General features: G+C 41.3%; 1 protein-coding gene across 1 annotated transcript in view; it reads right to left on the bottom strand.

The window, feature by feature from the left end:
- The window catches only part of BAG3 (BCL2 associated athanogene 3), a 17,492-nt gene extending 16,498 nt beyond the window's left edge, over positions 1 to 994 (bottom strand). The window contains exon 1 of the mRNA XM_026851546.1: positions 986 to 994. Coding sequence (XP_026707347.1) covers positions 986 to 994 — 9 coding nt within the window. The remainder of the gene's footprint in view (positions 1 to 985) is intronic.
- Positions 995 to 11,971: the final 10,977 nt, after the last annotated feature.

The raw sequence follows: 11,971 nt of genomic DNA, 5'->3' as shown, positions 1-11,971 counted from the left end.
GGCGCCTGCCCCGGCGGGGGCACGATCGCCCCGTGACAACCTCCCTCTGCCCCGAGCCGTGAGCGAAAGCCTGGAGCGCCTCCCGAAAGCTCTTTGCCCCGTCGATACCCGAAAGGCCGCTCGAGGAATAATTCTCTAAGACGGTTCCTCACATCACCGGGACTGATAATTCGTGGTTGTAATGGACAAATAACAAAAATAATGTTTCTTCCCCAGTAAGGTCGTGGGCAGGCGTTGTTCTTCGGGTTCAACTGGTTTGAACTTTCTCAGCCCTGTGTGTCAGTCCTCGGTTTCACTTAGAAATACACCTGAAGGCAAATAATGTGTCTGGGAGCTTCAACATCTCTTTCTTGACGGGTGCTGTATCAGCGTGTCATGTACTCAGAGCGTTTAGTTTGAGGTAACTGTACTTCACAGTTACACCACTTGTAGTCATCTGACAGTCACACGAGCAGCCACAGATGCCTGTTGAGGGTTACTTTAAGAGTGAATGCACAGCCCTCAAATTTAGACTTACCTGCTGCAAAACTGTTTGCTTCAAGGATCTCGGGGTATGCATTCCTCGGAGACAGATCCTCGTTAACCGAAGTATCTCTTCAGAAAAAACCTGCCTGTTCACCCTCCTGGGGACAGTGAGGATCTCCCCCTGCTCAGGGCAGGATCAGAGATCTCTCGATACTGCTTGGCACTGACAGTCATTCATCTTTTGACAGAGTGGGTTTTGTTTATCACGCTGACAAACCTAATAATTGCTTGACTTTGCCCCTTCATTCCTGCAGCTCTTCCACCATGCACATCCCTCACCTCCAGAATCACACTGTGGTCTATCACAGACCCGGTTTTCTGGCCTTGTTGTGATGTGCCTTTGACTCATAAGTACTGTAAAGGGATTGATTTTTTTTTTCCCAGAGGATTTACTTTTGGATCTCAGTGTTACCATCACCATTCCTGACTTGCCTGTTTCCTACAGCAACAAGTCACATACCTTGCGCATCTCCGAGTCAGTCGTGGCCTGTGGTGCCTATTCGTGGCCGTATCTCCCACCTCTGCTACCCCTCATGCTCTCTCGGTGATAGAACAGCTCTGCTCAGCCTCACTAATGTCAGCAGTTGCCTCAAAAGATGTAACATCAGAGGTTTATTCTGCTTCCAATCTGTAGAGATCTGCAGAGGAATTTCACTCTCTTGTAACAGAAAGGCATGCTTAGACCATATGTTCTCTGTAGCATATGCCAGAGTCTTTGCCAAATCAACAAAAGCAGCTGATTCAGACACAGGGGACACAGATGTTAAAAGGTCTTGCAGGAAAATTACTCATGTAAGTTGAGGAAATGATACAGATGGGGTTTGTAGAGTGTAAACAGAGACATGAAGAATGGGGTTTCTTTGTTTCGTTGCAGCTGACAGCTAATCGTATGCTGAGCAGAGGTAATGAGTAAGGTCAGCAAGTAGGTGAAAAATAAAAGGAAAATTCAAAGGGGTGTCTAACAGGCTTAAGTTAGATTTTTTTTTTTTTTTTTTTTTAGAACGGATTATATTTCACAGAAATTAGCATGGGCTAGTGGTTCAGGATTCACTTGAGCTGCTGCAGGAAAGAAACCCATGGGTGGACAAGCATCCAGCTGGAGAGAGAGCAGTCTGGGCTGAGAAGGAAAAGCATTTTAGTGATTGAATTTAGTTGGCTAGGCCTTGTGCTTTTATTGTTAATTAAATTGTCTTGACAGGTAGGTTTTAGCCTGGTTTCTTATGAAGGTGAAAGGACTCCCAGCTAGCAGGTTATATGGGATAGCAGTACAGGGATTTGGGTTTTCTCGTCTTGTACTGTGCTGTCGCTGGGCCATAACTGTAACCCTGAGGCAACATGGTTTCTAGTTTATATTGTCATTAGCCATATTTCAGATCAGAATGATTTATGGAAATGTTCATGTGAGGAGCACTGCCAAGCAAAAATCTTGGGTTTGGGAAAACTGATTAAGATAAGTAAGTTTCTGTAGTGTCTGGCTAATATCAGATGAGATTCCAGGCTGAAGGTCTATACATTCTATTTCAAAAGGGAAAACAATCAAGAAACATTTACTACTTTTTGTCATCTGCATAGAGGAACAAACACAGCACTCCTGACTTCTCCAGGTGCGTATCTGTGCAGTGCTTCGCACACCCAGGAGTACTGGTCTCACCATTTGCTCTAGGGTGTTCCAATACAACTAGAAACTGTGTAATTAATTGTGGTTACTCAGAGTTAGTAAACTCTACAGGGTCTTAACATGTTTCTTTGTCTTGAAAATGGGCTGATTCTAGACAAACCATCTAGAAAATTATTAGCCTTGAATGGACAGCCCAGGACCCCAAAGCAAAGCAAAGTCAAGTCATTCCTTCCTCAAGCCATCAACTGCATCATTTCTCAATTTTGGCCTTAGAACTGTGGAGAGAATTGGCCTCAGCTTCTGAGTCATAGGATGGCCTGTGGTTACTGGAGTCTGTAGGTACGGCTGCTTTCCAGAAACCTCAGGACAGTGTATTAGGTAGAGAGAGTACAGACCACCCTGGGGAGTCGCTGCATGCTGCCACATCTCCCTTGGTGTCTGGATCAGTAAATGTCTGCAGAGGTGATCTGCTTCATCTGCGGTTCACACGAGGTCTCTGGTTTCAGATCTGTCCGAGGTGGTCAGGAGTGTTTGTGTGGACTGTCCTGCTGCAGGGAGCTCTCTCCTAGACGTACTCCAGCTCTAGCTCAGGTTGTAAGAAGTAGCACCGTTGTAATATAATAGTTATTTGTTGTATAAACAAGTAAATATCTCTGGTGTGTCAGGAAACAACATGTCTCGTGGTAAGCTCTGAATTGGCTTTCGACCTCCTGAGTGCTCGTGGCAATTTAGCAGATCACCTGAACGGAAAAGGCACTGGTAATCAGGACTGTGAGTTAAAATGCTTGTTCTGGATCAGGAATTGTAGAAAGCTGTTATTGATGAACTGGGTAAGTGATGCCTGTGGCACGTATCTAGTGCTGTGTTTCTAAGCAGGCATCAGTCCAAGTTCTCTGCTGGATGCATTTAAGATTGAGTCATACGAAAGGTCTGTTAATAAATGCAGCAAGCACACGGAATTTCTCAAACTTTAAATTCAAGAGACATGATGAATTTGACCAACATGATTTCCATCGCCTGATGTGTCATCCAAATCCAGAGTATCGATACTGAATAGCCCAGAACTTCACTGGTTGCATTTTGAATATCCTGTTCCAGGCGTACAAACCATTTCAGCTAAAAGCAAAAGGTCTCAACTACGGGGTCTCTGCGAACTATAACCAGAGAAGTGGAGATGTTTGGCTTCATGGTTTGTTCAGAATTGTGGATGTGTTTGTATCAACAGTACAAAAAAAAGAACCACTGATACATCTGGGCCTCATATTTCAGAAAATTAAAGATGCAACGTGATTGGCAGTCTTGTACAAATCTGCCACTTGTGCCACAGACGACTTTTGACTTGATTTTCAATGTTTGTTTGGTACATACTTTAGTGTAACTGCTGATGAAGTGGACAGCCTTCCACAAATGGTCTGATCTCCCACTGAGGGCTGTTCTGGTGCAGACATTGTGTGGTTCATGTAGCTTGATCATGTCGTCTGCTTATTGGAGTTACAGTAATAATATGCAAATTATTTGATAGATAAATATAGTTCCTAATAACTTTAATAAAAAATGCAAATCATTCATAAGAAGATAGAATGCTATGTGAACTGTCCAAATGGAGACAAGCTTTTAAAACCTATCTGTTGCAACCACGGTACAACTACACTAAATTTGAGCATTCACAAAGCACATACTCAGATTTCCAAATTTCAGATTTTTTCAACCCGAAAAAGATTCCAGAAGCTAATTCCAGTACAATTTTTTTTTCTTTCTTTTGCCTTTTTATTTCCACCTGGAATGCAACCTGCCTTAAATCAGGGAGCGAACCTGGCTGTGAACACAGCAGAAAGAGTTTTAAATTCTGTATGCAGACAAGGAAAAATTCAGTCCAAAACATAGACAGCAGAAGACAAATTGGATTTTTAGAGCTCCTCATTTTCCTAATATGTTATGAACGGCACATGTAAACTAAATTAATCTTTACAAAATAGGCATTGTTGGTTGACCATTCCCTGTTCTTCCTGAGTCAGTCAGACAGAAGCCTAAGGAGACAGCACTTCGGGGTAAGAGGTGCCTGGGTCTACCCAGGGAGCGGGATAACCTTGCCTTACTTCGTTAGAAATCAGGAGAATGAATTAGAGACAACCTCATCCGACTTTTTTAATTGGTGCCGAGGTCAAGCCATTAGTATTTCCAGGCCTCCACCTAGTGGATAAACTGCTCTTCTGTACTCAAGGCTGCAAGGACCCAAATGTGCTTTGGGACATCTGGGTTACTTTTTCAAGGTTGACTAGTAAATCTCAGTCCAAAAAAGAACCGTTTCCAGAGCTGAGTATGCCCAATAGCAGGCACAGTACAGAGGCTGGGAAGAACAACTGAAAGGGGAACTTGAAAGCCCTCTTTCATGAGTAAATTGATCTTTTTATGAGCAGTAGCAGAAAATGGCACACGTGGGAGCAGATTTCTCCAGTTTCTGTGGGTACTGCAACTGATTTAATGGTATTGGTGCTCTGTCCCTAATCATGCCTTCAAAATATTTTTATTCCTTTGAATTGAAGAAGCAGATGCACAGCTGATAGCATCTCTGTCTCTCTCCCTGGCACACTAGAGTCTCAAAGGAGGCAGCAGACTGAGAGGGAAAGAGTAACAAATGCACGTCCTTTAGTCTCTGCTCCTTCTGGCTCTGCTTCTTGGAGCAGTGTCTGCCTGGGAATTCGGCGTTGGAAGTGCTAGCATTTCCTAGCTGTACAAAGAGCTCTTTGGGTTCATTCCAAGAATGCAACCCCTCCACTTCTAGGAGTGTAGTTGGCTGCTCAAGGCTGTCTCACTGATAAGAGCAGTCGAGAGGAGCTGGAAGAAGCATTAGTACCTCCCTCCCTTTCTCTTGGGAGCTGCTTCCAGCAGAGCTCTCGCTCCAGGCCCCCACCAAAGCTACACCATGGCTGCACTGCCATTATTGCTATTTATCTACGTAGGAAATCTATCATTAGGGGGTTTGACAGTTGTTTCCACAGGGTGGGCAGATGTGAGGTGGGAAGTTTCTGGAGAGTGTTACCTGTTGCATCGGCTATCTGATCACTGCAGACATTTACACACCTACTCAGTGCTGCAAACAAGTGAGCAAGTCCTGGGTGGCACAGAATGGGCACGTTATTTTAAGGGAGAGCATTACCTTGTCTGTGCTGAGCTTTGAACTAGCCAAAAAGTCAGGACAAATCTTCACTTGCACAATAATCTTCAGAAGATGAAATTACATACAAAACCCTGATTACAGTTATACTCACGAAAAAGTGAGTTTTGCCATGGTGAATTTTAATACAGTCTTTGGCAGTAAGGGATTCCAAGCAGAATATCTTAGTCTGCGTACCGAAAAAAGCAAAACAACATTCAGAGGAGGCATTTATAAAACTCTCCTGATCAGAGGAGTGAATTCTACTCATTATAATAATTTTCCTCTAATTCCCTTGCTAATGGAGTGGGGTAAACATCTCATCTCTAGCAGTGGCTCCGACGTATGTTCACATGTGGATTTGGATAGGATGGCTCAGGGATTGCTGCTTATACCCACCAGCTCTGTCTCCTGCAGCATCCTACCCCGCAACAGGGACAGAATGAAACAGCTCTACTACACTGCAGTCGGCAACCTGCAGATTAATCTGAACTGTCACTAATTTCCTTCTTAAATTAGAACAGAGGACTGTAATCTGTAGGTCTTGATCACATATTATCTTCTTCTGCCATCCCTGCAGGTCTGTAATGCCTGATAGAGCAGAGAGGTAGGAAACCTAGGGCTCTGCTTCTGCTCAGCTGCCTGAGTCAGAACCGCATCTCCAGAGTTTCAGAGGCAGACTGAAACCTGGATAATGCATAAAACCTGTAGTTCATTGCAGCAGTACGGGAATACTTTCCAAACTTAACCAATTTTCTGAAACAGAAGATTAGATGATGATTATCTTGGTTTTCAGAACTGCTGTTACAATAAATGGTGATAACAATCTTTTTTCCCCCTTAAATTCTGGTCTGTGGTAGCTAAAAAGATTGTTTCCAATCTTTAGCTCATTTTAAACCAGAACAAGGCTGTTTTCCTTTTCCAGTGTTTATATTTCTAAATAGTCCAGGGCACTGGAAAACTAGAGTTTTGTTTCTAAGTGCATATTGCAAATTTTCTCATCTCTGTGTTCTCATATTTTATTTTATTTTATTTTTGGCTGAACATCATCTATTCTGTATTCTTCTTTGGTTTAAATATCACCTCTATTAAAAAAAATTACAGACGGTGCAAAACACAAAACCAGTGGATCTGATTTCCAGAGGGTTATGCTGGCATGGAAAGATCCTTGCTAAGCTTTAGGACAGCACAGCCCTCCTTTTGTTCCCTGGGGCTGGGAATGTGGCCTGGCACTTAGCTGGAGTAGATCACTTCCAGCCTTCAGCAAACCCTGAGTTGCCAAAATAGTCTGTCTTGGCAAGGTGAGTGAGACAGGGAACAAGTCTGCTGCCCTGGTCTCTCCTTCCATCCCACAAAACCTTTCAAGATTTCTTAATTGTCGGTGATCTTCATTGAGAAGGAAATCTTGACTGTTTCTGTCTTTGTGTATAAAAATTAGAATATCATACCAGAATAATCCCACACTTGGGGCAGTCACTGAATTGTGGTTCAGGTCTCTTGGCTCTTACCCAAATCAGAGAGTTTAACCTTTATTTCTTACAGCCCAGTTGAGCTCTATACCACAAGATCATTGCATGTGCTTTTTCTTTTGTCTGAAAATTTTACTATCAAAGCTCATAGTCCTGAGAAAATTTTGGTTTCAAGGAGTCAGCAGGTTCTGATGAGAAAATTGGAGTATTTTTAAAATTCCTTGGACCCTTTTGAATATGTTATTTTTCTTTTTTAGCCTTGTCCCAACAAAAACGTGTTTATGCAATCCTGATGCCTGTCAGTCACTCCTTTGAATCCATGGCCCCTTTCACACAAATTTGTGCAGGAAGAATGTTTCAAAAGCAATTGCATCCTAATACACTGCATGGAAATCAACAGCTGGGCAGAGGAGAGAAACCCATACGATCATCTCTTGCAAAGGAAAGATGAGTAGAAGCCCGCTGGTCAACAGCTGGTCTCTGGCTAATCAGCACAGCCATAGCCCCACCATGCGATATGGTATTTTTGCTCAGTGGAGATGTTAAGAGCTTTGGAGAAGCAGAGAGAATAGAAATGACCAAATAATCCTTCTTATAATAAATTCAAGTACAGCCATATTTTCAGTGTTAATGGTGCTGGTGAAGGTTATCTCCTGTAAGAAGGTGAGTGTGCTCCATGTGTATGTTTGATGAGTTTCTCTTCAAGACATCAAAAGATGGAAATACATGCAAAAAGCTCGCTCCTTATCTGTGTTTGCTGAAGTCCATCCTGAACTAGGTACAAATTTTTGCTTTGAAAATTATGTATTAAGCCTTTACCCTCCACTGCTTTAATCAGCTGGAGCAGAACCAAGCTCTGAGACTAAAGTTCTACGTGTTTCACCATGTTTTTTAGCTCCACATCTTCACTGGGAGCAATGCCAAGTCTGAACATCCAGGGGGAACTTGCAGGCAAGGGAACTGAACGCAGAAAGTTTGCAGTAATATCAAGCAGGCAGCAACTGTCAGTAAAATAAGTTATAAGAGAAAATCAGTTTGAAAGATAGACTCTTGCATGACAGCCCTTGTACTGAATAAGCACGCAGCGTGAGATACTGTAATCTAGCAGTGTCTAGACAGATATGTCTTGTATATCTGTCTTCTCTAACATGAATGCAGCTAGAAGATCTTCCCAAAGAAAATACATTAAGAGAATATCAGGTTGCAGTTTACACACTCACTGGTCAAAGAATATCCAGGTGAATTTTGCACAGAATCCCTATCCTGTTTTTAGAATACACAGTTGTCTGTGCACATGGTTTCTCTTCTTGCCTGTTCTAGGACTAAAGTCTTAGAAACAAAATCTTTGTAAGAATTTCTGATGCAAGGTTGTGCATTCATAGCACAGTGTATTCATGTGACAGGAAATTATGTTTTAACTGCACAATCAGTGAGTCTGTAAAGAAGATAGAGGAACCTAGTATAGTATTCTTGTTCATAATCATTAATCATAATTAAACAAAAATGTTGAGTGATTATGAAATACATATAATGAACAAATACATTTTTAAAAAATTAAGTCTTACGTCAGTAGTTTGGAATAATACCTTTTGGTTCTGAACAGGCAAATAAAGGCACATCTTACACAGTTTTTTACATCATGGTTTTGGTACAATAACTCTTGAACTGCAAGAATCAAAGCTTGGGGTAATTGTGGTAAGAAGTTTTAAGAAAATCCAGGTGGTGGGAAATTTTCAACAGATTGAAGTTACAGCAACTATGTGTTTTATAGTTTGGTTTGGAAAAATAATATAACAGTTGTCGGTACATCTGGCGAGAATTTAAAACTTAAAGTCCCGTAACTTCATGTTCAGTGAAGTGCTGACTGAAAAAGACTATCAGAATCAGCTCCTCTTGTTAAGATTACCAGAGCTGCAGATGAACAAAAGGGACATTGGGACCTGGTCCATCTTCCATTCACTGCTCATTGAGCAGATGTCTTCTGTTAAGATGTCCAAGGAATCATATTCTCTCAGATTATTTTTGCTCAGTTTAACGACAGAAATGAAGACACTGTGAACACCCTAGCGTTTGAAATCAGCTCCGGTTAAGACACATACGGTCTTCAAAGGGTTTTTTTGTTAGCTTCAGAAAAGCAAAACTGCATCAGTCCATTTGTGTATTTAGCTCACTGATTTTGTCAGATCACATTTTGCTCCTGTTAGTCCTGTGGGATCACATCCAATGTTTTTTCAGAGTTTAGACCATGAGCAAATAGGAACAGTGTGACATAACAGCAGGTTTTATTTTATTTTAGGATACATGTGTGTTTTCTTGTTGCAAACTAAGAGTTGACAAATAGATGACAAATTCTGGATGGCATTTGAAGTAAACTTTAATTAAGCTGGCAGTGTCTTTATGTTTATTTTTGGTGGAATGACCTTTCAATGTGTAAAGGCCCTAGATGCTTCCTGATTAAGTTATACTTCCACGTGACAAACACTTTCAGCTCAGAGGAGTTATGTGGGAACAATTGATGAAGGTATCTTCTGCTTTTTCACAACCTCCTGCTCAAAATGTGAAATAAATGGGGGGCACATGTTTACCTGAAATGTAAAGCCGAAATGTAATTTTCTTTTTCTTAGTTTCAGTTCCTAGTGCTGTCTGTCATTACAACCAGATGGTTTAGAAAAGTTGGTGGTGTTGATGAGCTACGTGAAAACACACTTGACTCTTCTGGTTTTGAGCCATAGGTAAGGTTTCTTCCTCTTAGGAAAAGGTAATTGATGCTAAAAGAAGTTTTCACTGCAGCTAAAATAAAAGAGCATTTCAGTTTAGCAAACCAAGCCTTCTCTGTGTGTTCTCATTTTAAAAATTTTGAATAATTTGACTACTCCTTTTTCATTTACTTACACATTACTGCTCATTAGTTCACATTGCTCAGCTCCCATCCTGACCTAGCTCTGAGCTCCTACCTGTCTGCTGTGAGGAAAGAGGCTTGGGTATGTCTGTATGTGTGTGCTTAGAAGTTGCAAAATTCAAATAGCTCAGACTATTAGCTCTGTCTCCTTGTAAATGTCAACCTTTCACCTAAGTCAGATAAAACATAAACACATTTTATAGAAGAAGTGTTAGATTTCTGGCAGTGAAATAAATTAAAAAAAAAAAAATCCAACAAAAAACAAACCAAACAAAACACCAACCAACAAGCAAAAACCCAAGGTCAGGAGTGAAAAGCATGTTCTCAGGACATGATTTAAGTTCAGGTTCCTTTCCTGGTTGTACTCGATAATTCCATGCTAAATCCCAGTTAGTTCACAGGAATCTGACCAGTGTGACCAAGGACTAGGTAACAGTCATGAGGAGACCTCCAAAGTTTGCCCCAGGTGTTTCTATTACACATCTGAGAGCTTCCATATCTGAAGAGTTATTTTAAGTTTCACTGTGTCTGCTGTTCTTTGGAAAGATAATTTGTAAGGAAGGATTTGTAAGGATAAAGGATAAAATTTGTAAGGATAAAAGGAAGACAAATTAATTAGATTTAAATGAGGCTGGATATCAAGACTAACCCTCTTACTGTTGAAGTGAGGATGACGGAGAGGAAGAAAAGATTGTACTTAAGTCTTGTTTCCTCCCCCCTGCTTCTCAGCAGGGCTCTGACCTGGCTGTCCTGCATCTTACAGCATCACTGCTGCTCTGCCTTGTACTAGATGAGCCTCAAAGATGCTCTCATGAACTGAACTCACAGCAGTGTGCTGTGCACCACATTTCTGCCCCCCTGCCCTGTACCTTCCTTCTTGCTTCTGGGAAAGCAGCAGTGCCAGAGACCAGTGCCAGAGCGCTGGCTTCTGCCTCCCAGGGTGTCCCTATTCGTAATTACACATTGCCCTCCTAGGGCAGCTTGTGCTACCTTCCAGGTGGGCCTCCAGTGGTCTAAGGTAATGATTAGGAACTTAAACCTTTGTTGTCTTTCGATTTCCTCCATAAATCTGTAAAATGCAGGTTCCGTAGAATAATAAAAAAAAAAAAAAAAATAGTGTTTTGATTTTAAGAGCTGAGGTGAAGACAGGCTAGCAAACCATCTCTGCAAAATTTCACTGCCACAGTACAGCTTCCAGACTTGCCATATGTAATTAAGAATAAAGTATGCAAGCTAACAAGTTCTAGTAGATAAGCTGCTCCGACAAAGAGATAAATCAAGAGGCTAGTCCAAAACAATTCCTTTGCTGGAGTCTATAATTAGCGAAAACTGTTTGCAGGGAATGTTGTACCATCTGCTGCCCACTGGAGTAAGTAGAGTGGTGCTGGAAAACAGAGATAACTGGGTGACCAGAGATTATAAATGTCTTAATTTCTCATTTAACTCCTTTATCATTTGATAACATCTTCATTTAACTCCTAATGCTTCCTGCCTTCTTTGTCAGTCATCGGTGTGTTGAAAGAGTGCTGCTGACTTGGAGCATCCAAGAGAATTTGTTTGCCAGCAGTTTCAGATGAGAATTGCTGTATCTTACTTGAAAATACCAATGGTTTGTCAGGAGATGGGACACATTACATTTTTCTATAGACTTAAGCTTCCGGTTTCCATTTATAACACAAATTTAATGAAATACAAATTTGCTTAAGGTTCTTGTTATTAAGGAATGCATCATAAAAAAAAAAGCAGTAAAGCACTACTTTAGAGAGTCAAAACACCACGTAAATGTTAAGTGTTAGCTCTTGTTAAATGGTACATGTAGCTGTTTGAAAAAGTCTTTTGCACCATCAAGAAGTGTCCACAAGCCTCTCTATATCAGCAGAGAAAACCGACCCAGTAGAGCTGAAAAGCTGATCCTTTCACTATAGCACAAGGTCAACTGTCTTGATTGTGTTTGTCCAAAAATCAGATCCGCTTATTTTGACTTTATTCTCAGGTAATAAAGCAGCTACGAGGTATCATTTAGCTCACATTACACTCTGTCCAATTGGACTGTCAAAACTTCTCACTTAGGCAAAAATAATCATTTAACTCTCACAGGTGGGATCTAGCACCTGCGGTCAATACTCTGACACTGATAGTTGCAAACTTTTGGACAAGTAGGATGTTGATTAGAAAGAAACAGTTTAAACTCAGTCAGCCTGAACAGTTTATACACAAGGGTCTTGAAGGAATGGGCTGAAGTTTCTCATCCTGCCAATACTCAGAATAAACTCTGGAATAGTAGGGAAATCAGGGAGGGAGGGAGG

Source organism: Athene cunicularia (genome assembly GCF_003259725.1).
Source record: "Athene cunicularia isolate RWA chromosome 6 unlocalized genomic scaffold, athCun1 chr6_part1, whole genome shotgun sequence".
Classification (NCBI taxonomy): Eukaryota; Metazoa; Chordata; class Aves; order Strigiformes; family Strigidae; genus Athene; species Athene cunicularia.
The sequence above is the reverse complement of the archived record's forward strand: the minus strand, read 5'-3'. Positions and strand labels throughout refer to the sequence as shown.